This window comes from Epinephelus moara, chromosome 10 (genome assembly GCF_006386435.1).
Source record: "Epinephelus moara isolate mb chromosome 10, YSFRI_EMoa_1.0, whole genome shotgun sequence".
Lineage (NCBI taxonomy): Eukaryota > Metazoa > Chordata > Actinopteri > Perciformes > Serranidae > Epinephelus > Epinephelus moara.
Window position 1 is genome coordinate 38,219,655 of NC_065515.1, and position 27,324 is coordinate 38,246,978.

At 41.5% G+C, this 27,324-nt stretch overlaps 2 protein-coding genes across 2 annotated transcripts in view; one reads left to right on the top strand and one right to left on the bottom strand.

The window, feature by feature from the left end:
- On the top strand, nucleotides 1-5,219 carry psmg4 (proteasome (prosome, macropain) assembly chaperone 4). Its single transcript, XM_050054471.1, has 3 exons — nucleotides 1-291; nucleotides 1,640-1,715; nucleotides 4,835-5,219. The coding sequence occupies exons 1-3, from the start codon at nucleotides 115-117 to the stop codon at nucleotides 4,954-4,956; spliced, it is 375 nt and encodes a 124-aa protein (XP_049910428.1). The 5' UTR covers nucleotides 1-114; the 3' UTR covers nucleotides 4,957-5,219.
- Nucleotides 4,886-27,324, bottom strand: part of LOC126396418 (solute carrier family 22 member 23) — a 27,894-nt gene continuing 5,455 nt past the window's right edge. Inside the window, exons 3-10 of the mRNA XM_050054469.1 lie at nucleotides 26,991-27,145; nucleotides 12,496-12,682; nucleotides 12,091-12,218; nucleotides 11,138-11,240; nucleotides 10,696-10,922; nucleotides 9,092-9,124; nucleotides 8,790-8,913; nucleotides 4,886-7,133 (exon numbers count right to left, since the gene is read on the bottom strand). Of these exons, the coding sequence (XP_049910426.1) occupies nucleotides 6,713-7,133; nucleotides 8,790-8,913; nucleotides 9,092-9,124; nucleotides 10,696-10,922; nucleotides 11,138-11,240; nucleotides 12,091-12,218; nucleotides 12,496-12,682; nucleotides 26,991-27,145 (1,378 nt within the window). The 3' untranslated portion in view covers nucleotides 4,886-6,712. The remainder of the gene's footprint in view (nucleotides 7,134-8,789; nucleotides 8,914-9,091; nucleotides 9,125-10,695; nucleotides 10,923-11,137; nucleotides 11,241-12,090; nucleotides 12,219-12,495; nucleotides 12,683-26,990; nucleotides 27,146-27,324) is intronic.

Here is a 27,324-nt window from a genome sequence, read left to right on the forward strand (position 1 = left end):
TGCTTTGGTCTGCCAGTTTACTCATAACCAGGAAGTGGCAACTGCTTCTGTTTGTAGCTAGCGCGAGTTCCAATGTTTGCCAGTCACAGCTAGCTGGAGTTAAATCAAAGAAATATGAACGAAACACAAAACGGAGCGGTCTCCGACGCCATCACGGTGCACAATTTTTCGGAGAGGATTTTGGAGCAGGTCATACACTTTCACGTGATGAAGCTGAGCGGCGGGTTCTTCCTGTGGGTCGGTTCGAGTCCGGTCCTGTCCAACATGGCGGTATCAATGAGCAGCAAATATGTGAGTAAACACAACTAAATGAACAGTGGTGGGATGTTATCAAGTAAAATTACCCTAGCATTGTGTTTAAGTAACGTTATAATTTTGAGGTACTTGAGTAGTTTTTTTTAATGAACCTTTTTCTTTTACTAGTTAATTAACATTATATCTCGGGGGGATATTGCAGCCTACTCTTTACTCCACTATGTTACATTACATTTATTTAACAGCTTTAGTAAGCTTAAGTGTTACTTTACGAATTAAGATATTTGCACACTTAAAACTCCTCCTCCTATTCAGCACTGCAAACGTTTCATGGAGGTCTACATCCACAGATAGTTGTGGGGATTTTTGTGAGCAGCTGGGACAGTTTTTGATTTCCTGCAGTTTTTTTTTGTTTGTTTTTTTTTGCTTTTAAAGTATACTTTTTAACGTGTTTGTTGGCCCCAAATAAAATTCAATTTTGCTAGGTTTTATTGTGGTAATGACAGAAGGTTAAGTGAGGGATATGTCAAAACTTTGCATATTATAAACAAATCTATCTGCAATCATTAGGGATGGGCGATTATATGAATCTGTGATCTTTTCTGTACTGAACATTGAAGCGTGTATCTCAATTCTGTCAAGTATATTTCTGGGCCATTGTGGGCAGTGTTGTAAATCAAAAAGTGGAGCTGATTCTTTTTGTAACAATGGATTTTTATATGAATTCTGCATCAGTGTAATGGAGTACTTAAATCTGCCTTGATGGATTATCAAAACAAACAAACAAAAAAACAACAACAAAACATTCCTGTTTGATTATTTTATCTATCAACTCTTAATTGATATTTCATACTATATTTCTCACTTCTAGCATTCATGGCATTCAACATGTTTTGTGGTCTTGATGTGTTGACCCCTTTAACAGGAGGGCACTGCTATGTTGTCTTTAGGCTCTGTTGTATAGTGGGGACCTGGCTCATAATCTAATATTAATGTCTGTATGATAAAGTATTATTGCAGCACTGGTTGGTTAATGGGTCCTTAGCAGGCAAAATATAATAAATCTTCTGGAAAAATATAATAAATCTTCTGCCCAAAGTGCAGTAGCCCACATGTTTTTCTTGACATCCCCCCACTATACCAAAAACCCTAGAGACAACCCAGCCGTCCTCAACCAGGAGTCACTGGAAGAAAAGCTTTTTGAAAAGGCTTTTGGGATTCATTAACCTTAGTTTGAAAACATTTCGGAACACATGGGCTGACAAACATATTAAGAGAGGAACACATTTGATGTCATTGGATGTTGTGATGTCAGAGAGCTAAAGATTTTTGTCCTTCCAGAGAGACAAAACACTGTTGTACTAATTGTTTTTTCTGTCTGCAGGATTCAATGCCTTTATCTACATTAATCATGGGGGACCCATCCAATACTGCTCCTAATTCCTTGGCACAGAGATTAGGTAATGATGTATGACTTTGCATTAATTTACGTGTCTCATTATTGCTGCTAATGTACCATTTTTTTCCCCGTTAAAGGTTTTTTGGGGGGGGGGGGTTCCTTATCCGCTGCGAGGGTCCTAAGGACAGAGGGATGTCGTATGCTGTAAAGCCCTCTGGTGTCAGGCTTCAGCGTCAGACCTTAGATGAAAAGGCATAAGGTCTCAGGAAAACCTCTATCAGATGTCACACTAAACGGCCTCAGAAAAAAAGTCATCGGACCAAAAGGCGTCAGAAAAAAAGTCATCAGACTAAACGGCCTCAGAAAAAAAGTTGTCAGACCAAAAGGCATCAGAAAAAAAGACGTCAGACCAAAAGGCATCAGAAAAAAAGTCGTCAGACTAAACGGCCTCAGAAAAAAAGTGAAAAAAAACCTGATTTTTCTGAGCCCGTTTAGTCTGACGACTTTTTTTCTGATGCCTTTTGGTCTGATGTCTTTTTTCTGATGCCTTTTGGTCCGATGACTCTTTTTCTGATGCCTTTTGATCTTACGTCTTTTTTCCTGAGGCCTTTTGGTCTGACGTCTTTTTTTCTGAGGCCGTTTTGTCTGACGACTTTTTTTCTGATGCCTTTTGGTCCGATTACTTTTTTTCTGATGCCTTTTGGTCTTACGTCTTTTTTCCTGAGGCCTTTTGGTCCGATGACAACCTTTTTCATGTCAAAAAAATGATGATACACATCAGGGCACGGCCCCCATGTGATAAGACTTCAGGGCCCTCCATCTGATAAAACCTGGTTGTTAGATTTGATTAAAACCAGAGTTCCATAGTTGTCGACTATGGGGAACCCTTTAATCAGAGTCGTCACTGTTATGACTTCTACACTGAATTAAATAGTAAAAATAAACTATTCCCCATTTTTCTGGGGACCCTCTGGAACTTTCTCAAGGGCCCCCAGACCCTCTGGTTCAGAAGGACTTGGATAAAAACCTGCAAAAACAGAAATGACTTTTGACTTTTTTCTGAGGCCGTTTTGTCTGACGACTTTTTTTCTGATGCCTTTTGGTCCGATGACTTTTTTTCTGAGGCCGTTTAGTGTGACGTCTGACAGAGGTTTTTCTGAGACCTTATGCCTTTTCATCTAAGGTCCGACGCTGAAGCCTGACACCTGAGGATGTCCTAAAATGTATGCCGTACCTCTGAGGCAAATTGTGATTTGTGATACTGGGCTTTATAAAAAAATATTGATTGATTGGTTGATGTATTAAGTTATAGTAAGTTATAAAAAAGCTGAAATACTTTTTCAGCTGTCAGGTGGTTGTTTCTTTGTGGATATCAAAGATGTTTTTATATGTTTGAGCTAGGGATGTGCGATGATAGATGTTTTGCCGATGTCCGATATGCCAGTAACCACTTATTTGGCTGATACCGGAATGGATATATATACACTTTTTTTCCCTACCTAATTTTAGTGATCATCAAGTCTTGTCTATAGTGGAATTAACATCATATTATGCATGCATAATCTTATCCTAACAGCCCACCAACAGATGGAGACATATTATGCTTTTCAATGTATGTAGTATTCATTCATTGTGCACAGCAAGAAAAAGCATGTTGGTCGATTCTGATGACGTGCCAGTATTATCATGCATCCCTACTTTTAGCCCATTTGCTAGAAACCACTAATCAACTTTACTGCTAACAGTTCTCTAAATCGTTGTCAGAGTGTGTGCTATGGCAGTTTCAATTGTAGATTGATTCAAAAATGTTCTACTATGCAGTGGGTGAAGAAGTACTCACACCCTTCACTTACATAAATATACTGTAATATACTGTACTGTAAATATACTATGTTAAATACTATGCTAAATACTGTGTTCTAAAAACATCCCATTACAAGTAGAAGTCCTGAAATTAAAATGTTTCTTAAGTGAAAGTACAGATCTGTTATTAGCAAAATGTACTCACGGTAAATCAATAGAGAAAGTAGTCATTATGGGGAATGGCTTTTTTCAAAGTGTTATATTATCATAGAATATTTTATTATTCTATGTTCATCACTAGGATATGCATGTAAGAGCTTTTAATGTTGTAGTTTCCCAGTATGGAGCCATTTTTGGATACTTTGCGTACAACTTGTTGGATTATCAGTAGAGTACTGCATTATATCATTTAAGCTTATCATGTGTGTTTTATGTAAAAAGTAATTGTCAAATAAATATTATAAGCAAGTGTGTCCAAACTGTACTTAACTACAGTACTTGAGTAAATGCACCTAGTTAGATTCCATCACTGATATTGTGTAGCGACAAAACTATTATACAGGATTGATAAAGATAAGTGATGATAATGTCCACCATGAGATGTTACAGATGTCAAGTGAGTTACAATACTTAACATGTTGATATTTATACAACCCCAAATGTAATTAAAAACAATGGCTTCTTCAAATTGCGGGGGAAATACATATGCTTCAGAGAATGGTTGGAATTTAAAAATATTCTAAAACAGTGATTCTCAACCTTTTTCATGTCAAAAAAATGATGATACACATCAGGGCACGGCCCCCATGTGATAAGACTTCAGGGCCCTCCATCTGATAAATCTTGGTTGTTAGATTTGATTAAAACCAGAGTTCCATAGTTGTCGACTATGGGGAACCCTTTAATCAGAGTCGTCACTGTTATGACTCACACACATTGAGCTCACTTCTACACTGAATTAAATAGTAAAAATAAACTATTTCCCATCTTTCTGGGGACCCTCTGGAACTTTCTCAAGGGCCCCCAGACCCTCTGGTTCAGAAGGACTTGGATAAAAACCTGCAAAAACAGAAATGACATTTAGTAGAGTGTGCGCCCCATGTAGGCTGGGTAATAGATTGTGGCTCAGGTTTGATTCGAACCAATGTCCCTTTGCTGCCTGTTGTTCCCCCTCTCTGCCCCCTGTCCTGTCACTCTCCAGCTGCTCTATATTAAAGACAATAAAAGCCCTAAATTGTTAAAAACATGCAAAATACACTAACAAGGTTAAAAACAAACTTCCAAGACCAATGACTTCAGTGTAATTGTGTACCATAGCAAACCATTAAGAGTATTACCTGAACTAAAAGTGAAATAATTTTCTGTTCTGTTTTGCAGCAAAGAAGACCAAAAAGCAAGTTTATGTGAGTTACAGTCTTCCAATGACAGACTCCAACATCAGTCTTTTGGTGGAGAACAGGATCAAAAAAGAGCTGGAGCTTCACCCTGAACACTTCTGAACACATTCATTTTTTAAAACTGTGTTTTGTGTAGAACTGAGGACACGCAGGAAGGTCAACATAAAGTAGCAGGGCACTCTTCTTTGGATTTAAGTACTCCTTCCAGATACTGTAATTGCACTCCAGCACAATAACCACAAACAGTCACATCAAGTGTTCTTTTATTGACATAATAAATTAAGTGGTTTATTATCAAAACATGTAGGCCTATGGCTTTTTGTACAAATGCATCATATTAAAAAAATAACACTTAGAAAACAGCATTAGTGGTTGAGTTCTTTTTTTTTTTTTTTTTTTCTCCGAGTGTTTAACTGTCGAAAACATACAAACTAGTAAACCATACAGGGTGTTCAAAACACGTGCTGTGTACTAAACATGATTTAAAAAATGGACAATCTGTGGATTCAGGTATATTTGGATGGAGAATGGTATATGGGATGATTTATCTATTCTGTGCTTATATCCTATAAAAAGTCAGTGGTCCATACATTATGAATGAATGAATGGTACATGTATACATACCTTACATTTTTATGCAGTCCTAAGGGATACTTACGTAGTAAAGTGTATAAATGTACACTGATCACAACTAGGCCAGGTCTACGCAGACTACGCTGCTCTATTCTAATCGTCACAAACGTTTATTTCAAAAAACTGTAAAACATTGTGCTTTCTGGCTAGAGTTACACATCCTAGGAGCAGGATTACAACATTACCACAGTACAGAGAACAAGGAGTGAGAGTTGGAGTGGAAATATTTGCTAATTAAGGAGGTATTTCAAGCAACAAAATTGCCCTTGGCAGCATGACAAAATAAATACTGGTTTTCTTGAATTACATTCTCTGTTTTGTGAAAAAGAACAGAGCCATCATGATAAAGCCATTTAAATACTGAGATGCGTCATAAGACATACAGTAGTACACTGACCGGTCACTCTAATGTCCGTTCAACTCTCAGATTTGTTCAGCATTACCCGCAGTCTCTACAGGCTACACGTACAGTCTGCCAAGGTCTCCGGCTGTTTGCCACATCAGACAACCATCATACACCCACACTAACAGCAGTAATGCTTTCTTTAAAAACTCAGTGTCTACACTGACCTCATCTCTGAGGATAAAGTGCCACATTGGACTTCTAGTAGAGGGACTACAAATAAGGAGAAACATGTAAAACTGTTTGTGCCCTTTCATGCAAAAAAGAGTGGTAGTGGTTTAGCCAATCCCTGGATCTCAAACATGTTGGCTGAAAATCACAAACACTTGATTGTGACATTTAGTGCAAAATAACTTGTAAAGAATTATAAGATGCAGTGAAATCCTCTCTCAACGAGTCAAAACTACAAACCGAACCCTTACAGAGCACACCTTATTGAAAGCTAGTCTGCTCTACTTTGCCTCCTCACTTGCCTGCGTCTGCTTCTTTCACCTGTAAATCATTCTCGACAGAGCGGACAGCAGTGCAAGAAAACCACCAACACCACTGAAGACTTTCATATTATTTAACACACACACTGACTTCAGATCAACTTAGTCCAGTAAAATATTTTTTGGCAACTCCTGAATGAATCATAGTCACTACAAACTACACAAATTTATTATCGTCACCATTTCAAACCTCATCATTTAAGAGTTCATCTGGTTCATCCGAAAGATTCTCTTTTCCCTTAAAAGTCTTTTTCCACAAGTTCAACAACCATTCGGTTCATGTTAATGCTTGAACAATAATTAGCACAGTAGTAGACTATTGCTATGATGCTTACACCCCATTGGCTATGGCACGATTTCCAATCACCTCCCCACCAGTGGCCAGGGCGTACGAGGCAGGCACCGCTGCCAGAGCGGTTGCTGCTGCCACCGTAGCTCCCCCAGTGGTTGTGAGGTGTAACGGCGTGTCGTGGACACGGGAGTAGTCCCCATCAGTCTTGGCGAGAAGGAGGTGCTGCTCTCCTGGGTGGAGCAGGGTCTGACGGGTGAAGGTCTCTCCGTCAGCCAGGCTCTCTGGCAGGGGCTGGCCCCGCGGCTCGGGCAGCAGCAGCAGGCAGATGATGCACAGGAGGGTGCAGCAGGCGAAGATCACGTGATGCAGGAAGTAGCCCTTCTGGTTGTGGAGCTCCATGATGGGTGCGGTGAGCATGCCGAAGCCTGCACTGGCCAGGACCAAGCCCAACCCTCCACCCCTGCACAGAGGAAGAGGAAGTGAAGCAGATCTGTGACCAAGCTAGCCTGACGTGACTAAAAATGACAGGAGCTCTAAAGGCATCAGCAATCTTTAAGTGGAATGCTTATTGAATCAGCGAACAGAGTCTGAAACCTCACTCCTTCCACACCTGTTTGACTTCAGATAAGAGGGGCCGTGACCAATAATTTTAGAAACTTTCCTTCGATTATGTTCATGTCATGCAGTGATTGGCGATTGATAAGCGTATGGGATTTTTCAGTTGGATTTTGGTTTATTGCAGAAAACAAACAAAAGTTTATGATACTCACAGGTTTTGTTCCGCAAGATAATCTTTACAAATGAACACCACTTTTCACCAGAAATAAAAAGCTAACATTAGGCTATAAACAAACTACACCATGGTCACATGACTTAACGTCGCCATCACAACAAGGCTATAAAGCCGTGTTCAGAGTGATTACACCCTGTAATCTCATTTAACAACATGTTAGCAACTGTCTATTTTAAGATACCTAAGGGCTTCAGAATTCACAAGTTGGGTATTTTATGTTGTAGAACAAAACATGAAGCTTTTGTTAACCACAGATCCTATTTCAGGCATCTAACCCAAACCCCATTTAAATAACCCATTGACTGGCTAAACTGGGAACTGGGAGTGATAAAATGCTGACTCATTTCTGGGTTTTAGGACTCACTCCTGCACCACTCTATAACGCGGGGGAGATTGACTGAAAATGTGCACGTTTACCCCCATCTGAACGGTACATCCTGTCTCTTCCCTCTTTATTGTAGCACACTTCCGGGCCCACCTTCAAGTGAAACCGAACTGGTACAAAGACTTGTGTCTTTAAGGCACCTTTGCAGGACACCTCATAGGAACTAGTTTGTTTGAAGCATACTGAATCTTTTGGAGGCATGAAGTTCATACTCAGCTGTGCGTCAATACTGCTCCACAAGATGGAGCCAAGCAACATGAGAACCACAGCTGAGTCTAAATATTCTATACATTGTACTAATGTACAGTATGGTCTTTATCAGTGGTTCCCAACTGGTCCAGCCACCGGGTCCAGATTTCTCCTTAGTCATTAGTTCAAGGTCCACACAGTTTAATACTGTGTTCTATGTAGTACTTGTCAAAGTATACTGTAAATCAATGTACCTTACCATTTAATATAGGAACACAACTTTTCACGTGTGCTGACAGACATCAGTTAAGCTGTGACTTTAGAATCACAATTCAAATGTAACAAGAAGACAGCACAGTTTTTACAGGGATACACCAATCAACATATAAAGGATGATGCACACATTTTTATGACCACGGTAGAAACTTAACATGTAAGTTTAACACACTGTAACTCAAACTTAGTTAAAATTAATATGCAGTTCGGCATTAATACACAAATTTGGCCTATGTCTGAATCACTCGCTATTCCTTCTATTATTAAGATTCATCACATTTTCTATTCAGTTGTGGCCACTGTGGTGCACAAATTTTACACCGAGATTTTGGACAATCAAAAAAAATGGCACACAGTTGATAGTTTCTTATAGGTAGCATATAAGAATTTATTTCAGACATAGCCTGGAGCTGGCCTACAGCATAAGGCTCCCCTAAGAATTGTATTTTCTGTTTATGACCATCCAGACTCACCTGATGACAGTAGGAGTGATTTCAGCACAAAAGAATATGCTGAGTATGCTGACTGCATGAGAGGAGAACATGCCAATGATGGAGAAGGCCACCGAGAATTTCCTGTTCAGAGTGTCCCGAAGAACTGTCCAGAAGAGGACAAGAAAACATAAGCACCCCAAAAACATCCGGCATGAAACACAAACATTTAACACAGAGACAGGCACAAATGAAAGCGTTTATATTTTTATGTACTTGGTTATTGCACAGGGACGTTAAAATTAGACTACAATATATCACAAATCCATAAACTGTAGTTGTACCTGTGTCATGGCGAAGGCTGTACTTCCCAATCACTGGATTCCATTAGTGAGCATTGGAGAATAGAGGAGAGGATGTCATTAGTAAGCACAAAGGGTACCACAGTGCTGACTCATAAAAAGCAGAGTAAAAAAAAGGCCTTGAGGAGAACTCTGAACAGTTAACCACTGGAGCCTGAAATAATGACTACTGCTCTGCATATGTAGGTCAGAAAAGGGAGAATGAGGAGAGACTCCTATAAGACTGAGAGATGAACTGCAGGCAGTACTGTTTTAATGACACAGGGAAGCAAAGTGCGCGAGTACTTAACTTTACTGTTTATTTTTAACTTTGTGTTTTGCAGTAACTTTCATGACATTTTTTACTGATTTTTCTGACTTGACCTTTTGCTAAACCTTTCCCTGAGCAGCAGTTGTCCAATCTTAGATAAACAACAGGTCTGTCAAAGCTTCAGACCATTCTCAAATTGCTATTTAATCAAAGTGCACAGTGCACTGTTAGGAGTTTTTTCCTTGCCTTTCCAAAACAAATAAGCAAAGGTGTAGGGGATGGGGCAACAGTGTGTTTTTTGAGAACGGGTTTTCAAATACAGCAGCTTGGACAGTGGCCCTCAGCGTGTGATACTGAAGCACAAGGCACCTTTTCTGTATGAGATGCACCGGGCTTTCAGCCAACGCCAATGTAAACCCAGCTAAAGCTAGAAAGTCCCCACAGGGCACAAGGGAGGGATGGTGGATGGGTCAAACAAACACAGGACTTTCACCCAGGAGACCGCCGCTCATGTCTACTGTGAAGCCAAAAGCCAATGCAAAGGACATACATGCGTATCGTATGTCATGTAAATATTTCCTGTAAACACAGAGGTTTATTTTAAAAAGGATGCTTTAGCACAGTGCTTCCCAACTGATGGGTCCCAGTCCTAAAGTGAGTCGCAAGTCCATTCTGAATGGACTGCAAGTAACTCACAGATGTGTAAAGTTTGTAAAAAACACTTTATTTCTCCGTACAGTGAATTTCTGGCACAGAGCTTTTATTTTGAAGTGCTGTTTCCTGCTGTAGAGTGAGTGAGTAACAGACAGCTACTTGACAAAGACAGCAAACTAGCTCGATAACACGGTGAAATGCAAGTATAATGCCTAAGATATTTAACTTTTTGGATCTTGAACTGATGAGTAAGGAGAAATCTGGACCCCGTAGCTGGACCAGTTGGGAACCACTGCTTTAGCATGTAATACGTGGAGACTGACAGGTCCAAAACTGATGCTAGAGGGGTACCTAAAGCGTCACTGTTTGAAAGGTAGGGCCACTGACCAGGCTGCTGTATTTGACGCAATAGGAGTGAGAACAACTATTTTCCAACAGCTCATATAATTAACGTAATTTAGCTAGCTAGCTACAGCTGATAAAAAATGCTGTCAACAGTTTCTACTGATACACCTATCAAGCTTTGCATTCAAACGTTTCAGCTGTGCAGTTTAAAATGATAAACTCACTTAAAATTGGTTACAGTTTTTGGAACAGTACATATTTGATTTCAAACAGAGGATGCAATAATTGATTTTGAGTAACTAGTAACTAAGTGTCACAGGACTTTGTGATTACTCACAGTTGAGTAAGCCCAGCTGTAGTAGCGATGCCAGGGCTGTTATGATCATAAAGGTGAGCAGCCCTCCACGCCGACCCATCAAGCCCACAGCGGGGCAAAGCGCCAGGCAGGTTGCCACAGCAATGCCAGCCATAGTGTAATAGTCTGCGTGGCACATAGCGGTGGGCTGGGCCTCCGGGTCCATCATACTGCGGGCGAAGCAATGGTGAATCCCATAACCTGTCAGCCTGCACAAACAACACAGAAAGACAATAAGAAAGTGGACAGGGAGGCGGTACCTGAGACATGCCTCTGCCACGGGGCGAGTCAGGTTTACGCTCATATACATGTCTTCATTTCTCTCTGGGGGACGAACTCATGTGTAATTCATGCTCTCTCAACACAACGGATGTTGGCTTTGAGTAGAAAGGAACTATATCAGCCACAGCCACAGCACACTTACGAGTTGACACACAGCACCACAATGTTTTTCCACAGGTTCCTGGTGCTCATCATCTTGACAATGCAGGTCCTCTGGGGTTTCTTGTGCAGCTCCTGCTCCAGCTCTGTTACGAAACATGAAACACACACCTTGAGACCTTTCCTTACAGGAGGTAATGAGAGGCCAGCCGCTAAGGGACCTTTAGCACAGAGAAGCTAATGTGCCGTGGGGCTGTAAGATTGATATAGCACATCCCTTTGCCCACTCTTATCATCTAACTGTCTGCTTAGTAACAAGGACAGGCAGAATCATTGAATCTGTCACCAAGGCAGGGGAGGAGGACATGTCAGAAGCAGAGCTGGAAGAGAGCTAAGGTCACCTCTTTAAAGACTACATGGTTGCAAGACAATTAATTATCGACTTTTTTGATTAATCAAGTCTTTTATCAAGGAAAAATGCCCAAAATTCTCTAGTTCCAGCCTCTCAAATATATTGAAATCTTTGTTTTCTCTGTTGATTGGACAAAATAAGCTTTTTGAAGATGTGACACTGGGCTGTAAGAAATTGCGATGGGCTGAGTTTACTATTTTCTGACATTTACAATGAAATGATGAATCTCAAAACTGATTAGACTCTGATGTACATAATAATTAGTGGCAGCCTCAGACAGAAGCCTGACTCAATTGATCTTCCAGTGAGAAATCACTGAAGATCTAAAGGTGCATGTATGTGATTGCAATAGCATTTCATCATAGAAACAGTTGGGAAATGTTTGCACATATGAAAAGGAGATCTGTGAGTCTGTGTATGTGTGTCATTGTCTCTGTGTTCATTGCATGTTCGTTTCATCACATGCCAAGAAGCAGCTGCAACATAACATAGATGACAACTTAGAATATATTGAATAATGAAGTGAATTGGGTAAAAGAAAGTATAAATTTTTTGGATCATTCCTCTTGTTTACTGTCCTTCACCTGAAAGAACTCCACTTGGCTCAGTTGTCATGTTAACCTGGTTCTTCCTGGCAATACGCAGCATCATGGCTTTGGACCGCCTGTAGTGCTGGGTGGCCAGCAACCAGCGCAACGACTCGGGAAAAAGCCTGATGAGTGAGAGAAAGAAAGGAAGGAGATGGAGAGAACAGACAAAGAAGGATGAGAGCAGATTTGCAAAAGCAAGAAGGAGAAACAGACAGCAATGGGAGAAGAAGGAAAAACAATAGAAGAAAGAAGAGTATTGTTTGTAAGCTGAAGCAGAGGCTGCTCAGTACTGTGCAGTGTGTACTGTACAAGCCATCGCCTGGCTCAGCGCAAGAAGAATCAGCCCAATCCTTCCCCCTCCGCCCCCCACTGTGGATTTCCTTAGAGGGTGGGACTCACCAGACGTAGGGCAGCATCAGAACGAAAGGACTGATTATGACGATCTGCAGGACCTGCCAGTCATCCCGGTCTGGCCAATGGCGGCACAGAGCAGCCACCCCTGGCATCAGTAGCTGCCCGCCCACCATCAGAAAACTGGCCACCATGGTCATGGAGAAGCGCCAGGCTGGCAAACAAAGCTCGATCCCTAAAATGAAGAGATAGAGAGAGGAGAGAAAGAGGAAGATTTAGGTTCACATAAAATATACATTCTTTTAGTGTTGGTGCACCGGTGGAGACATGTAAATTATGCATAAGCTGTACGTGTGTCTGTAGATGTGATTACCATCATAAACTAAACAGTAGCCTTAATGGCCTGGAAGAGTGTGATGTGTATGTTGTTTAATGGTGGGTCCACTGTATTGAATTTCCTCTCTGAATTATTGAGGACTCCTATTACTGATCCCTCCCATGAGGACACACTCGTTTAACACAAGACCTCTTTATAAACTTAGGATGGGCTACACGTCAGGGCTTTGTAGTGGGCTCAGAGAGCGTTTCACTGTAACCGTCCCTTAATTTCCCCCCGACTGGGCTCCCATCCCCTCCCCTACTGCCTGTAACATGGTACAGTCCAGATGGCCTGGCCCATATGGCAAGGTCTTTTTGAAGGTGACCAATGTGAGAGGGAGGGAGAGTGGGGGGAGACTTGCTAACCTGGCCTCATGTACCATCATTTCTTGGGGAGAAGAAGAAAAAGAGGGGGAGGAGAGGGAACAGGAGGGAGAGGAGAAAGTAGGAAGTGAGGGGCAGAATACAAATTACCCTCACCCCCCAAAGGACATGAAAAAGTCCCTCCATTCATGAGTAGAATCACCGGAGGAATGATAATAAACACTAGCCAGAGAGAGACAGAGAAACACAGAAAAACACTTGGAGAGAGGGAAGGAAAGAAAAACAAAGAATGATGACAAGGATTTTCAGATAAGAGAAAGACAGGAAAATGACTGAGTAAGAACACAAGGCTAAGAGAGAAAAAAATGAAGGTATTACTGGAAATCCCTTCATCTCTGTTCCCTTCAGCCCCAGACAAATAGTTTTAGAGTTAATATCTAAAAACCCTCCTTGCAGGAGGCAAAATAGATGAAGGAAATTACAGTGACCCATAATCCTTAATGTGGCGTCTCTCTGTTCACCTTGTCTTTGTGCATTAAAGGAAAAAGACAGAGCCTGACTGTCTGTCAGCCATTAGAGTAAAAAGTTTTAATATCACAATGTAAAAGCACCCCAAGGCTCATGCTTAAATTCTTACTTAAAGGAGAATTCTGGTTGTGATCCACTGATGTAGCAAGGTTACATAAACCACTTTATTGAGAAAAAACTAAATGTCAGTACATCTGAAATGTTGATAATACCCCCTCATTGCACAGGACAACTGGGTGTACAACCCATGGTTGGTCATAGTTGTCTCAGGAAGTTGGTCTATTTAGTGGGACAAATGTTTGAGTACTAATTTCAGTTTGGCTTTGCTTTCTGTTCAAATTCCCAGTTGTAATAAACAAGAATTCTCATTTTAAAGCTTCACTAATCTATATATTTGTATAAACAATGGATCACAAGACTGTCTTAAAGGAAAGGGTCACTGTTAAACCCACTGAAAGTTATCACCAGAAAGTTCCCCTAAGCTCTTTTCCAAGTAACAAACTGCCAACCTACCGGACAGTAAGCAAATTTGCGTTTCCTAGGATAGCACAGGCATGATCTGTCCTACTCTGCTGTACTCTGCCTCTGACTGGCTTACCCTGACCTTAACCAATCTCACTCCTCTTGCCTAAACCTAACCAATCAACCTCATAAAGGCAATGAGAACTAGCCAATCAGAGGAAGAGTTGGGCAAGACAAGCCTTTGCTATCCCAGCGAACACAAGTTCTCATACTGTACACAACTTACCAAGCACCAAACAGCTGGTTGAGAAAGTTAGAAACTAGCTGCTGAAACAAGACTACAGGAACAGCACTGGGCTTTGAAGCCCATTTGACATAGTGGACAAACTCCATCACATAATGCTATTGGGCCCACAATATTTTTCCCATGGACTAACATTGTGAAAGAGATGTCTGTAAATCAGTGGATACATTTTTTGAGTGTCACAACCCCCACAAAACGACTTGCTTAACTTTAGGAATTTGATCCGATCGGTTTTATTTCAAAGGTCTAGAAGAGCTGCACGATTAAATCATTTTAGCTCCATTCAAGTTATCAGAGGGCTAAACCTGAAGTTAGCTACTCAGCCGGCAGAAATCTGGCGCGCTAGCTCTTTGGGACCAATGATGCAGAAGATCCAGGTAATTTTATACCACGGAAGTTGAACATTTTTGGCTTCATGTGCCACTGAGCAACTTTCACAGGAATGAACATGGCCCCACTCCAACACTATGTCTAGTTATCTTTATACATCCTTGGACTGAACATGGTGGAGAATTTAGGAGCTAAAGAGCTAGATATTTTTCTCAGGAGTTGGTGGAGACCAAAAACAGAGCTAAAAGGAGAAAAGATATTTGACTAACAACTTGTTCTGCTGCCCCCAATCGGCTAAAAAACAATGCATGCAGCTTTAAAGAGCATTATCTTATGTAGTTGATATTGTAAAGTTGGGTAGTTTGATGTATGATGTAACATATATTATCCAATAATGATTAATGTTGTACTGTACTTGTACAGTAAAGGAACATATTCTTGTACATTATACTTCATGCTGTGAACTTCTGCATGTCCCCCGGTCAATAGTTTGCACATTCCTGCACAAACCTGTACAGCTCTTCCACTTTTAAAACAGATATTTTTATGTTTTCCTTATGTTACATATTTTGTAATGTAAATGCCTCTGATATATATTATTTCTCTTGCGGTGTGTTCACTGTTAATGCATGAAAACTCAAAGAAAAATTCCTTGTTTGTGCACAAGACTTGGCAATAAAACTGTGTCTGATTTCTTGTTTACATGTACTACATCTAGTGACTTTCCACCGCTGCTGTCTGTTCTAACAAACAACACAGCACTGTGTCTCTGTGGTACCACTGTCCACAGCAGTCAATAGGCATGGATCGGATCAGACACACACACACAAAAACTAATGAAATAAACTGTACCTTGGCAAAGGCAATGCATCCAACCTATTTCACAAAACAAAAACCACTCCCCAACTCTCTGGGGAGGTTTCTGATCCCGCTGACTCTACTGGGATATCAACACACACACACACACACACACACACACACACACACACACACACACACACACAAATTCGCTGGCAAGGACCTTTTGTTCCAGCTGAGTGGGAGAATGGTTCTCCTTGTGCTGATTATCTCACTGCCCCCCCCGTGGCCTGATCCTCCCTCACCCCCCCCCCCCTTCTGCCCACTCTTCCCTCTCACTCATCAGGGCTGAAGTGGCTCCCTCACCCTTTGTAAAGCCACCATCCCCCCACCTCTACCCACCCTCCTCGCCCCTGCCCCCCTCCCCCCTCCTTCCTCCTCCTTTCACCAAGCAGCTTTTCCACTGTCCCTACATCTGAACAGTTGCAGAGGGGAGTGGGAAACAAAAAGCATAATGGAAGAAAGGGAGGCTGAAGACAAAGACACGGCATCAAAAAGCAGCTGATCTAATGGCCAAACTAATCTTTGATGACAAATGGCTGACAGCACCAACACACACTTTGTGTTGTCTGCTCCCCAGCTAACCTTGCCCGGGGTGCAGAGACAATTGGCTTTCTAACAGCATGGGTTCAGCGCGAGAACCATGGCCTGTTCTTGTGTGTGATATGGATGTACTGCACAGGGTACTGTGCCGGTGGTGATATGTGCTTCAGATTTAGACTTGAACGGAGGGACAAACTGAAAATGATTAGACAACATATATTAATTTGATGATTCATTTATTGATTGAAAATTAATTGGCAACTATTTTTTAATTGATTAACTGTCATTTTTCAAGTAAAAATACCAAAGAGCTTCTCTGATATGGGAATTTGTGGTTATTTGGGGTTTGGATTGTTGGTCGGAAAAAACAAGTCATTTAAAGATGTCACATTTGGGCTCTAGGAAACTGCATTTGTGAACAACTTGGATTTTTTGTAAGATTTATCAAGAAATTGTTTGGTCTGATCTAATAGAAAAAAATCTTTTAGCCCTTTTCCATACAAGTACTGGCTTGACTCGGTTTGACTCAGTATGTCAGCTCAGTGCAGCAGGGATTTGCATCTCCATACAACAAGGCTAACAGCTTGAAGGTGTGTCTTTAACCCCATTTGTGTTATTACAGTCAACAACTTTTTGTACTGTTGCTGGAGTTCCTAAACTTTATCTCAGTACTGCGCAAGTGTATGCCAGATGCCCATCCCCTGTCTTCTCGCTCCAAACAGCAAGCAGAGCTTGTGAACTTGCATTCTCTTTTTTCTTATCCTTTTTTTGAGACACAGTTGAAACAGATGAAGTATCTGCTATGTCTGGCTAGCAGCGGAGGCTCTTTACACATGTTACTAAAGTGTCAATGAATGACGCTGGCCAGCTGGCCACCAACACCATTAGACTTTGATATTTGGTTTAATTTAGGTTGTGACTTCAGATTACCAAAATTAAATGTCAGGACAACATCTAAAGCCAACGTCAATTTGATGTAGGTTACTGACAACAGATGACATTGATATTTTGTTGTAAGTAACCAAAATCCAATGCCTCCAATCATCTCATGCCAACGTTATCTTAATGTAGAAGACAACTGACAAATGATATTTAGTTGTAGGGCATGGAGAACAAAACATAACGTCTGCAAAACGTCATAATGTTAAAGGCGCTGTATGTAAGAATGTGGCCAAAACGGTTACTGCACTCAAATTCAAAATACTGCCGCAAGTCGTGTCCGCCCCCTCTCCCCTACAGATTCTAAGTTGTTGGACAGCGGCACGCTGGAGACTGATTTGTTTGCCCATGGGCGGCTGCCGTGGCAGGGCCGCGTCGCCGCGTCCTTGATCTTCGGTTTTCCAGCGGACCGTTTGAGCAAGTCCGGCTTCTCTGCTGCTAACGCTGCTGCCGGGATACAGCTGAGGAGGAGCCGGCTGCTAATGCTATGTACTAGGATGCTGCTAATGCTGCTTGCCGTGCTGCTGTAGCTCAGTCGTAACTGTAACTGATGCTGAGACTCTACTGACTGCGTGACTGGTAGACGGCAGTGGGTGGCGCAACAGGCCAAAACACAAATTCAAAACATAAACATGATTTGCAGACTGCAAAAAAAATTTTTTAGATGCAAATATTCTGGCTGTACTATTGTTGTCGGTGAGATCAGTATGTTATATGAACATTATTCCTTAGTCTCTGTGACATATTAGGATGATTTGACGACTATTTGCTTTAGATTTCTTGCATATAGCTCCTTTAACATCCACACAAGGTGAAATTCTAACGTCTTTGGACATTTTAAATATTGTCAACCCAGTTTCATTCCAACCAAAATTTTACATCTGTCTAATGTAAGAGTCCAACGTCCTACGAATATGGACATCTGGTGCCAGTTGCATGAATGATGATGAGCCCATCTGACTTCACGGCAATCCACTTGGAGATGGTCGGGTGCACTTTGGCCGAACTCCAGAGATAATCGTGACTCAGGCCCTGTTTAGACGACAATAGTTTCTCTAAAAACGGAAAAGTCTGTCCTTTGTGTTTTAAAAAACTTCTGCGTTTATATGACGGCGTTATTGAAACGATCCCCGTTCACACAGAGCCGCAAAATCTGCTGGAAACACTGTAGTATGCACACCAGGCCAATGGGTGGCAGTGTAAATTTGCAAAACAACACCACGGCATGACGCCATGCACCTGCGCTGAAGCGCCTTCCTCTACAACGCGGTGATTACAAACCAAAACAAAGAAGACACAATGGCGAAAGCTTGCACAGATAACTTTGTCTGGATGGACGACGAGGTGGAGTTGCTACAGTAACAGATCTACACTTCACTTCAAATCAACAGGGTGAGCAGCACAAACAGAGCTCAGCATTGTTGTTGTGACGGTCGACTTTCTTGCGCATGCCTAGTGACTGGAAACGTAATGCGCATCTGCGAAAAGTCTCCGTTTTCAGAGGAACCGCATATTGCAAGTTTACATGACAACGTAAAAGGCTGCCGTTTCCAAAAAATTGCACTCTGGAACCCGTTTTTAAAACGTTGCCTTTTCAGGCGCCCAAAACGCCGCTGTCGTGTAAACAATCAGCCAAAACGCAAATAAAGTTTACCGTTTTCAGTTTAAATTGTTGTCGTATAAACGGGACCTCAGCACATTTAAACTGCAAATGGAAACAGAAATCAACACCGCGTGGTTTGACTTGCTGCACACGCCGCCAATGGAAAACCCTGCTGGTTGTGCAAGAAGTCAGATGTTCACCAAAATTATTACAATTCATCCTGATGGGGACACTGCAGTCAGTTTTTAATTTCACTTTCAATTCATCCTCTAGTTGTTGAGATATTTCTGTGGTAGACTGACTCACTGACCTTTGACGGACATTGCCATCTCTAGAGCAAGTCTGCAATTCTGTAAATTCTGAATATTAGCTGGTCCCAGCCTCTCAAATGTAAGACATGGCTGCTTTTTTTCATTTTGATATCACTGAAAATGAATACCTTTTGAGATCTGGACTGATTGTTGAACAAAACAAGCAATGTGAAGAAGTCACCTTCAGCTCTGGAATCTTGTGATGAGCACTTTTCACTATTTCCCAGCATTTTACGGACTGAACATAAGGAATCAATAATGAATATAATCTTCTGCTGCTGCCTGGTGGATGACCTCATAGAGAGGCAGTGATGGCAAACAGGAGGTTTGACAAGGGCACTGCATGACAGGACAGCACTTCTCCTCCAGCTGAGTCGACAACAGTCATCCCCCCAGCTTAACACACACACACACACACACACACACACACACACACACACACACACACACGTAATGTCTCTGTCTGAACCTACAAGTCTCTGAGGAGCAGAGAGACAGAGGAGGACACACAGATATTAACCTTGCCTCACTGGTGTAAAAGCAACTGCAACCTAATTCCTTTGGGTCCATGCAAACCTCACTCACTGTAAACTTGAAAACACTGAAATGTACCAAATGCTGACTCCCTGTAGGCAGTAGAAAATGTCTGATTTTTTCTTTTTTTGCAGCTTGATACAGCAGCTCCAGTCAGCTGGGATTCACAGGATGTACTGTGAATTCAAATGTTGACACAATTTTGTGGGACAAAAACAAACCAAAACCTATACAGAAAGTTTTCAAGTGACTTCTGCAGCACTTTCTACACTACTTGTTCCGACCCAGAGCTGTTCTCAAGTCTGTCTTTTGCAGCGAGTTCAAGTCAAATATGCATCTGAACAAGTCTCAATTCCTTGTGGGTAATTCCAAGTCTACTGACAAGTATGCATACAACTTTTTCAGGTTGACAAATACAACACAGCATTTGGCTTGGCCCACTTCTTATCTGCTATTGTATTGTTTTTTAATTGTTTCAGGATTTTACCAAGTCAAAACTCAGGGAAAGTGTATTGGCAGTCAAGTCTTAAGTAAGGTCGCATTCAGACTGAGTTTATTTTAATAAGGAGGCCTATCTGCCAACAAGGCCTTTGAGAAAAAATTGCCAGTTGTCCTGCAGAAATGTTGAATCTAGCTCACCTTTCACTGCTTCGCAATGCAATCATCCAGCAAGGCTCTGCAGCTGCCAATCAAATATGTGCCAGTGATGACTTCATAACAGGAATGCTATATTTATCTTGTTTACCAGGCGATCATTGCAATGAAAGATAAAATAATAGCCGCCGTAATAACTTGATAAACACTAAAATCCTTCCTCATTATGTTAGAAACAGCTGCAACGTTTTGGTGTCTGAAAAGCCCTCAATCTCATGGATTTAATACTTAATCTGGAAATCTTATTCCATCGTCTGTAAAACAAACACTTCCACCAACGCAGCTCCATGCATTTATTTTAACCCGGGGCTGTTTTTGGTCTGAACACCCACTATGTCAAGACTTCCAGCTGTTCAGTCATAGTCAAATATTTATGCTTATATCTTTAGTTTAACTGAGTCCTGGTCTCAAATCTATAGCTGTGAGCTAAATACACTGCTTCTGTGTGACAACATCTGACTGCCTCAGAGCTCTGAAGCTTTTTATGAAGTAGCATAGTTAGCCATTGTTTTGATGAAGCAATGATTGTGTGGAATATATTGATTTTTCGGATCAATGGCAGAGATGTGGATTATGCTGCAGCAGCGTTTTGGGAAGTGTTTGTGGATGTTTGATGCTTTTTGAATCCATTTTAATTGCAGTAAATCCAAGCTGACTTCATCTGCTGTCTGCTGTGAAGGAGCAGCACTTAAAGCCAACAGAGGGTGAGTATTTAATACTCAACAGACAGATTTTCAGTGGAGTAATCCTTAAGGGTTTGTCTTTATATATTTTCTTGCCCAAACAGCACTTCTATTAATCTGAGAATATTTTCCAGATGAGTTTGGATGATAGGCAGAAAAACAAAGAAGGAGGTACGAGGAGATGGAAGCTCTTTCCTTACAGCTCCCAGAGGACGGTCCTGAGGTACGTGCTAAATTACAAACTAATAAAACCCGTGCAGAATTGGTGCAACAACCAAATATGCACACAACACACAAATCAACACATTTACATTAGCAGAGCAAACTAAAGCTTCTGCTGGCAGCTCCAGTGGAGTTTATTATTCGCTGCGTGCTGCAGAGAGATAACCGAACGATGAGAGATTTCAAATGAGCCTCGAGAAAATGAGAAAGTGAGGGTGAGAGTGCTGTAGTAATGAAATGGTAGTGAGAGAGAGGGAGGGGGAAGAGGAGGATGAATGGGGCAGAGGAGAGTCGAGGGAAGCATAGAGTGAAAATGGAAAGGGCCGGAGAGCTGCTGGAATTAGAAATAGAAAATTCAGCACTGCGTTTACAGTGACAGCGGGTTAGAGGAGGGAGAGAGGACGCAGGCAGAAAGACTATTTCTGTGGGGAGACAGGCACGATTGGATGGAGCAGTGCAACCACAGCACATACACATGCATACCTACTGTACAATCATCCATAATACAGTATATGTGTGCTACATGCATGTTTTTGTGTCTTTCTTTCTGATCTGCTTCCTGCTGCAGCTTTTTTAGCACTCAGCAGTCTACAGACTCTGATGTTAAAGTGCTGCCTTTCAACTTTAATTTGAGGGTTTTTACATCCATAATGGGTGTTAACATCTGGCCCTTTTTACACTCAGTCATCCCCAATTTTAGCACCACACAGCAGGATAATGATAATTAACGTACAGACGAGGCAACCAAGGATTTTTTAAGGAGAAATGGTAGCATGTTTTTGACTGGACGAGTGAGTCACGTGACTTAAATCCAACTGATTATGTGTTTCACCTGCTGGAGACGAAATGGAAGGCAAAAAAACCTTAAAAAGCAAGATGTGAAGCTGAAGTGCAAAGCTCAAGACGAACTAGGTGGACGATTTGTGATGGATGTTTTCTTATCCAAATAAGACTGGCTAAGCGGCTGGCTTGTTTCTTTTCCTGTCGGATTTCTTTTTCACAATGTTCCTGCCTTCTCAGGTCCTACAGCCACACAACCACAAGCAAGCCCTGATCTCAGAAGCTGATGGGGTCGGCCCTGGTTAGCACTTGGATCTGCCTCGGGATACCAGGTGCTGTGAGCTTGGTGGGTGCAGTCTTATTAAAAATAATGGTTAAAAATTAAGCCCTTGTTGTGATAAACCTGAATATCCCTCTAGATATGACAACTTTATTTATGTGTGTCGCATTTGTTCTATTACTTTTGGCCCCTTAAAGCTACAGTTGGTAACTACTTGCTGAAACTGTGACTATATCCACACAGCATTAAATGAGACAAATAATCTGCCAAAAAAAAGTCATACTCCTCTGCCTACTCTATTGCCTTGTAGCAATTCTAATGGCCTCACTGCATGTTAACAAAAGCAACCAATCAGAGCCGAGGAGTCTCTAATGCAGCTGTCGATTATGTCACTGCTTGTGAACTTTGGTCAAACTGTCAAACTAGCCTGTGATGATCAAATATGAATGAATATTCTGTTACTGCATAGCCTATTTCTCACCTCAAATGTTTTCAGAAACATATTTTAGTGTACTGCTTAGCTGTAAAATGAGAAAGTTTGTGACCTGACCGCCATGTTAGATACAGTTAAACAGGATTACCAATACTGCCCACCAGTCAGACCAAATTTCTTATTTTAAAGCTAAACAGTACACTAAAATATGTTTCTGAAAACATTTGAGGAGACAGATAGGCAATGAAGGTACGGAATCCTGACATATTTGATCAGCGCTGCCTAGTTTGACAGATTGACCACCATTGACATGACTGACAGCTGGGTTAGAGGCTCTGCTTGGTTGTTGCTGACCGTGCCACAGTCTGATTCAAGCATTCGCCATTAGAGGCAGTAGGAGGAGAAGAGGGACATGATTTTTTTCACAGACTATCTGTCTTATGTACTTCTTTCAGGAAAGAAACTGACAGTTTCAGCCAACAATATGACACAAAATTTATTTTCATAAAAGTTACCTACTATAGTGTTAAAGGTCCATTCTTCCTAACTTTTACTTGACTAAAATCTACTTGTTTTTTTTTTTACAGATTGGTATGGCTACTTACACTTAAGAAAAGATATGACACCTTCTACCACTTCTTGTTTGTATGTTTGGGATCACTGTCCTGCTACATTGTCGTAAAATGGTGGGCCTGTGTTAAAAAAGAGTCCAGTGTTCACCCAATATGGATGTGAAGGCCTTTGAGTTAAAGCCTAAAGTCACCTCAACCTCATAGTTATTTTATCATCTCAAATCGAATGTACTGGACTACAGAGCCAACACAACAAAACAATGTGTCACTGCCAAAACACTGATGAACCGCACTGTTTCTGTCCTACAGGGTAACTAGTGACCCTCTCTTGGCAAACAGTAAAAAGAGAAACAAGGTACAGTGATGAGAAGTTTCTGCATCCGAGTTGTTTTCGTTTGGAATAATGAAAAAATGCAAAGTGGGTCGCATTTCCTCACAGCTCATGTGTTAGTACAGTATGTATTCAGCCGTTGAGGATGTGTTTATTGGAAGCTTCAAATGCGTGTGCTGTTATTTTACATGCCTTTTTACTGTTAACGGGACAGCAGTGTCTATTATCTGTTGTCATCGTGTGAGTTTACATCAAAGCAACTTGTTCTGTGGCAGAGACGACTGTTCCTCCTACTGTATTCATCTGCACCTCACACAGCCAACAAACACCTCACACAGACTCACACAAACATGTTTTTTGTGGCACTTCAAAGTGCATTCATACAATCTGTTCTCTCTCAGACACTCAGTACATACACACACACACACACACACACACACACACACACACACACACACACACACATGCTTACTTATCCCATCTTTGTCAACACTGAGCATACAAACAAGTGATACATAAAAAAATGCCTCCCATTACAGTTTCTTACAGTTTGTCAGAGTGAAAAAATACAGGAAAGGACAGAGTAAAGAGGAAAATGTGTGTGTGTGTGTGTGTGTGTGTGTGTGTGTGTGTGTGTGTGTGTGAGTGTGACATGAACATAGACTGTTTAAAAGAAGTCGACACAGCGTCTGGGTCTGAAAAGTGAAGCCAATGCACGAGTGCCTTAAACCTGCTTTCTTCCTAATGGCCAGCAGGGGGCCTTTAGAAAGAAAGCTGGTTGCAAAAACAAGTTTGATTGTATAGAGGTCATTGAGAGAATGACCCTACTTCTCACTTGAGATACATACAGCATGATGTTCATGTATGGTCTTACTTACAGTGAAATACACAATATAGCAGGGTATGTTTTCGGAAGTAGCTATTTTGTAATTGACAAGTCACTACCATGGCGACCTGTGTAGCAATGTAAAACCATGGCATTTGGGTGTTGTCTATGTATTCGTCTTCAAACTTTAACCCTTTCACAGTGTATTTTCAGTTTATGATAGTTTTGTGTTACATTGTAGTTCAGCGTGCAGTTGTACTAAAACACACTCTCCGGAGCTAGTACTGTACAGAGACAGAACAAATAAGGACTTGTAGGGCTTGGAGATCAGTGAGCGAAGCCATAATGTTACACAGAAAGTTCTGATACTCTGAGTGATTTAAACTGGTCTTTTATTTTGGAAAGTAAACAACAGAAAGCGTGAAGCAGTAATGCACTGCCGTGACAGTATGATAATAAAGACTGTTCCCATCGTGGTTCACGCTGCTTCAGGGCATGGAGCCTCCATGTTTACCGGGCTTACGTCTAGCTATCAGTTGTGCTGCACTGCAAACCAAGTTTCCTATTAGTTTGCCAGCACAGCCATTAGCACAGCTGTTCAGAGCAAATATTTGCAAAAAATATCCAGCCATATACACGCCAGTAGCGCAACATGAAAATTTGTCACGTTTGGTGTGAACGCATCAGAAAGAGTTGGCTGTTCATTTTTTTCCCCAGTAAGTATATTTTGTTTGAAGCCTGTTTTTTGCTAGCAAAAATTAGCATACCAATCCCAATCCCCACATTTAACGTCAATTAATGCACTCTGCTAATCAAGCTAACTAGCTAGTACTAGCTTTAGCTGATAACTATGTGTTTGCTACGTAAAAATATGGTCTAAATATGGTCACTTTTGGCTGCAAAAAAAACAAGATGGTTTCGGCCAAAATGCCAAAATCAAAGCTTCAAAATAGGAGTCCACAAACCAATGGGTGACATAATATGGTCCTGTCCACTTGTTTTAATATTCAGTCTATGGACATGAATGAGAAAATAGTAGAGATGGATGGAGGGGGAGAGGAGGAAATGTGCACTGGATTTACACTTAAGTCAAGTAAGCATTAATACAGGCCTGAAGTTCATATTTATGGAAAATAATTGTGATTTATATCTCATAATTTGTCAGCAAATCGGAAGTACAAATTTTCCTCAACTCATTCAGCCCCATACTTTGTTGTCTTCTTCTTAAACTCATCAAATAAGTTGGCTATAAATCCCATTCCACTCAAACATTCACCGCTCCCCTTGACTTTGACCTCAAGGGCCACAAAACACAACATTTGTGTTGTATACATCACAGATTAAATTCAAATCTCGGGAGTATCTCAGCAGACGGCACGGAGGCGTCCATTTTGTTTGTTTGTTTTTAGAATCAGTTCAGCAGAGATTTATCAGGAACCCCTGCTGAGAGGGACAAAACTCGCCCCACCACCTCAGCTCAGAGTCTGCCCTCGCTTTACGCATAATGTATGACTAATCTCCTGCTGGCCTGAAAGAGAGGAGGCCTGCAGAGGGCGAGAACGACAGGGACAGCAGCAGGAAGAGGGGACAGTGGGGAATGCAGTGGGGAGGCATTCTCCAGAGATGAATATGCTATCAGCCTGTTTGATGTCATTAGGATCACCTTAGCCATCGGCTATTATGCAGAGCCAAGGAGGGGACATACTGCAGAGGGAATATTGTAGATGCAGGGGGAAAACAGACTCACTTTTGTGCTCTCTCGCATAATATTTCAAAGTCTCTGCACCAATTTGCCCTACACACCTTAAGAATACAAGCCATTAATTTTAAAGGGACTGTTCACCCCAACATCATAATACATATTTTGTTCCTCTTACCTGTAGTGCTATTTATCAGTCTAGATTGTTTTAGTGTGAATTGCCGAGTGTTGGAGATATCAGCCATAGAGATGTCTGCCTTCTCTTGAATATAATGAAACTAGATGGCACTCAGCTTGCGGTGTTCAAAGCACCAAAAATATATTTTAAAAAACTCAACAGCAAAGTCTCTTTCCAGAAATCATGACCTGGTTACTCAAGATAACTCACAGACCTTGTTGTGAGCATTTTTATGAAGGAACTAATTTTACATGGCAAAAGGAACTATTTTCTTTCTACCAAACTACACCTGCTGACCATGTCACCACGCAGAAGGAGGCATTCATCTACGAACGTACAAGAGGCTTGTGCTTTTAACAGTACCAGATAAAAACATTTATGGTGTCTTCTTTGGCTGAGCTGTAGCCTTAGCTAGCTCAGTGGTGCTAGGTGAGCTAGCAGCAGATGCTTCCTTCTACACAGTGATACAGTTGGCTAGTTTTGTTTGTTGAAAGAAAATAGTGCCTACATTACACCACAGACAGCCAGTTGTCTGTGGGTGATCTTCAGTAACTGGGGCATGATTTCTGGAAGAAGACATTGCTGTTGAGTTTTTCAATTTTCTTTTGTTTGCACCTTGAGCACCACAAGCCAAGTGCAATGTAGACTCAGGCACTCATGATGAGATTGAATAAACACAATAAATGACAGAGCATGAATGAGAAAATACAGGAGCGGGAAAGCAGGAATAAAGAAGCAGACAGGCACGAGGCGGTGACAGCATGTACTTACTGAGCACGTAGAGGGAGAGAGCGAGGCCCGCCAAGCAGAAACCCTCAAAGAAGCGCAAGGTGCTGAACATGGTGACGTTTACAGAGAAGGCAACACTCAGACCAAACACCAGCATGAAAAGCACCGAGAGAATCAACACCGGGTGTCGACCAAACCTTCAGAAACAGAGAGAAGCGAGAAAAAAGAAGACGTAACAACGTGTTTAAAAACTGTCACAACGTGAGAAAAGAAGCTTTTGGTGTGAAAGGGATCATTTGCAGTCATTGTTTGCTTCAGACTCTGAGGACTCCTGGGTTTGAGGGGGGTCAGTGGGTCAATGGATCAGGTCAGAGCT

Coding starts and splice junctions, on each gene's coding strand:
- psmg4 (XM_050054471.1), top strand. CDS start 115: ATGAACGAAACACAAAACGGAGCGGTCTCCGACGCCATCACGGTGCAC. Junction 292..1,639: donor TATCAATGAGCAGCAAATAT/GTGAGTAAACAC, acceptor TTCTGTCTGCAG/GATTCAATGCCTTTATCTAC. Junction 1,716..4,834: donor TTCCTTGGCACAGAGATTAG/GTAATGATGTAT, acceptor TCTGTTTTGCAG/CAAAGAAGACCAAAAAGCAA.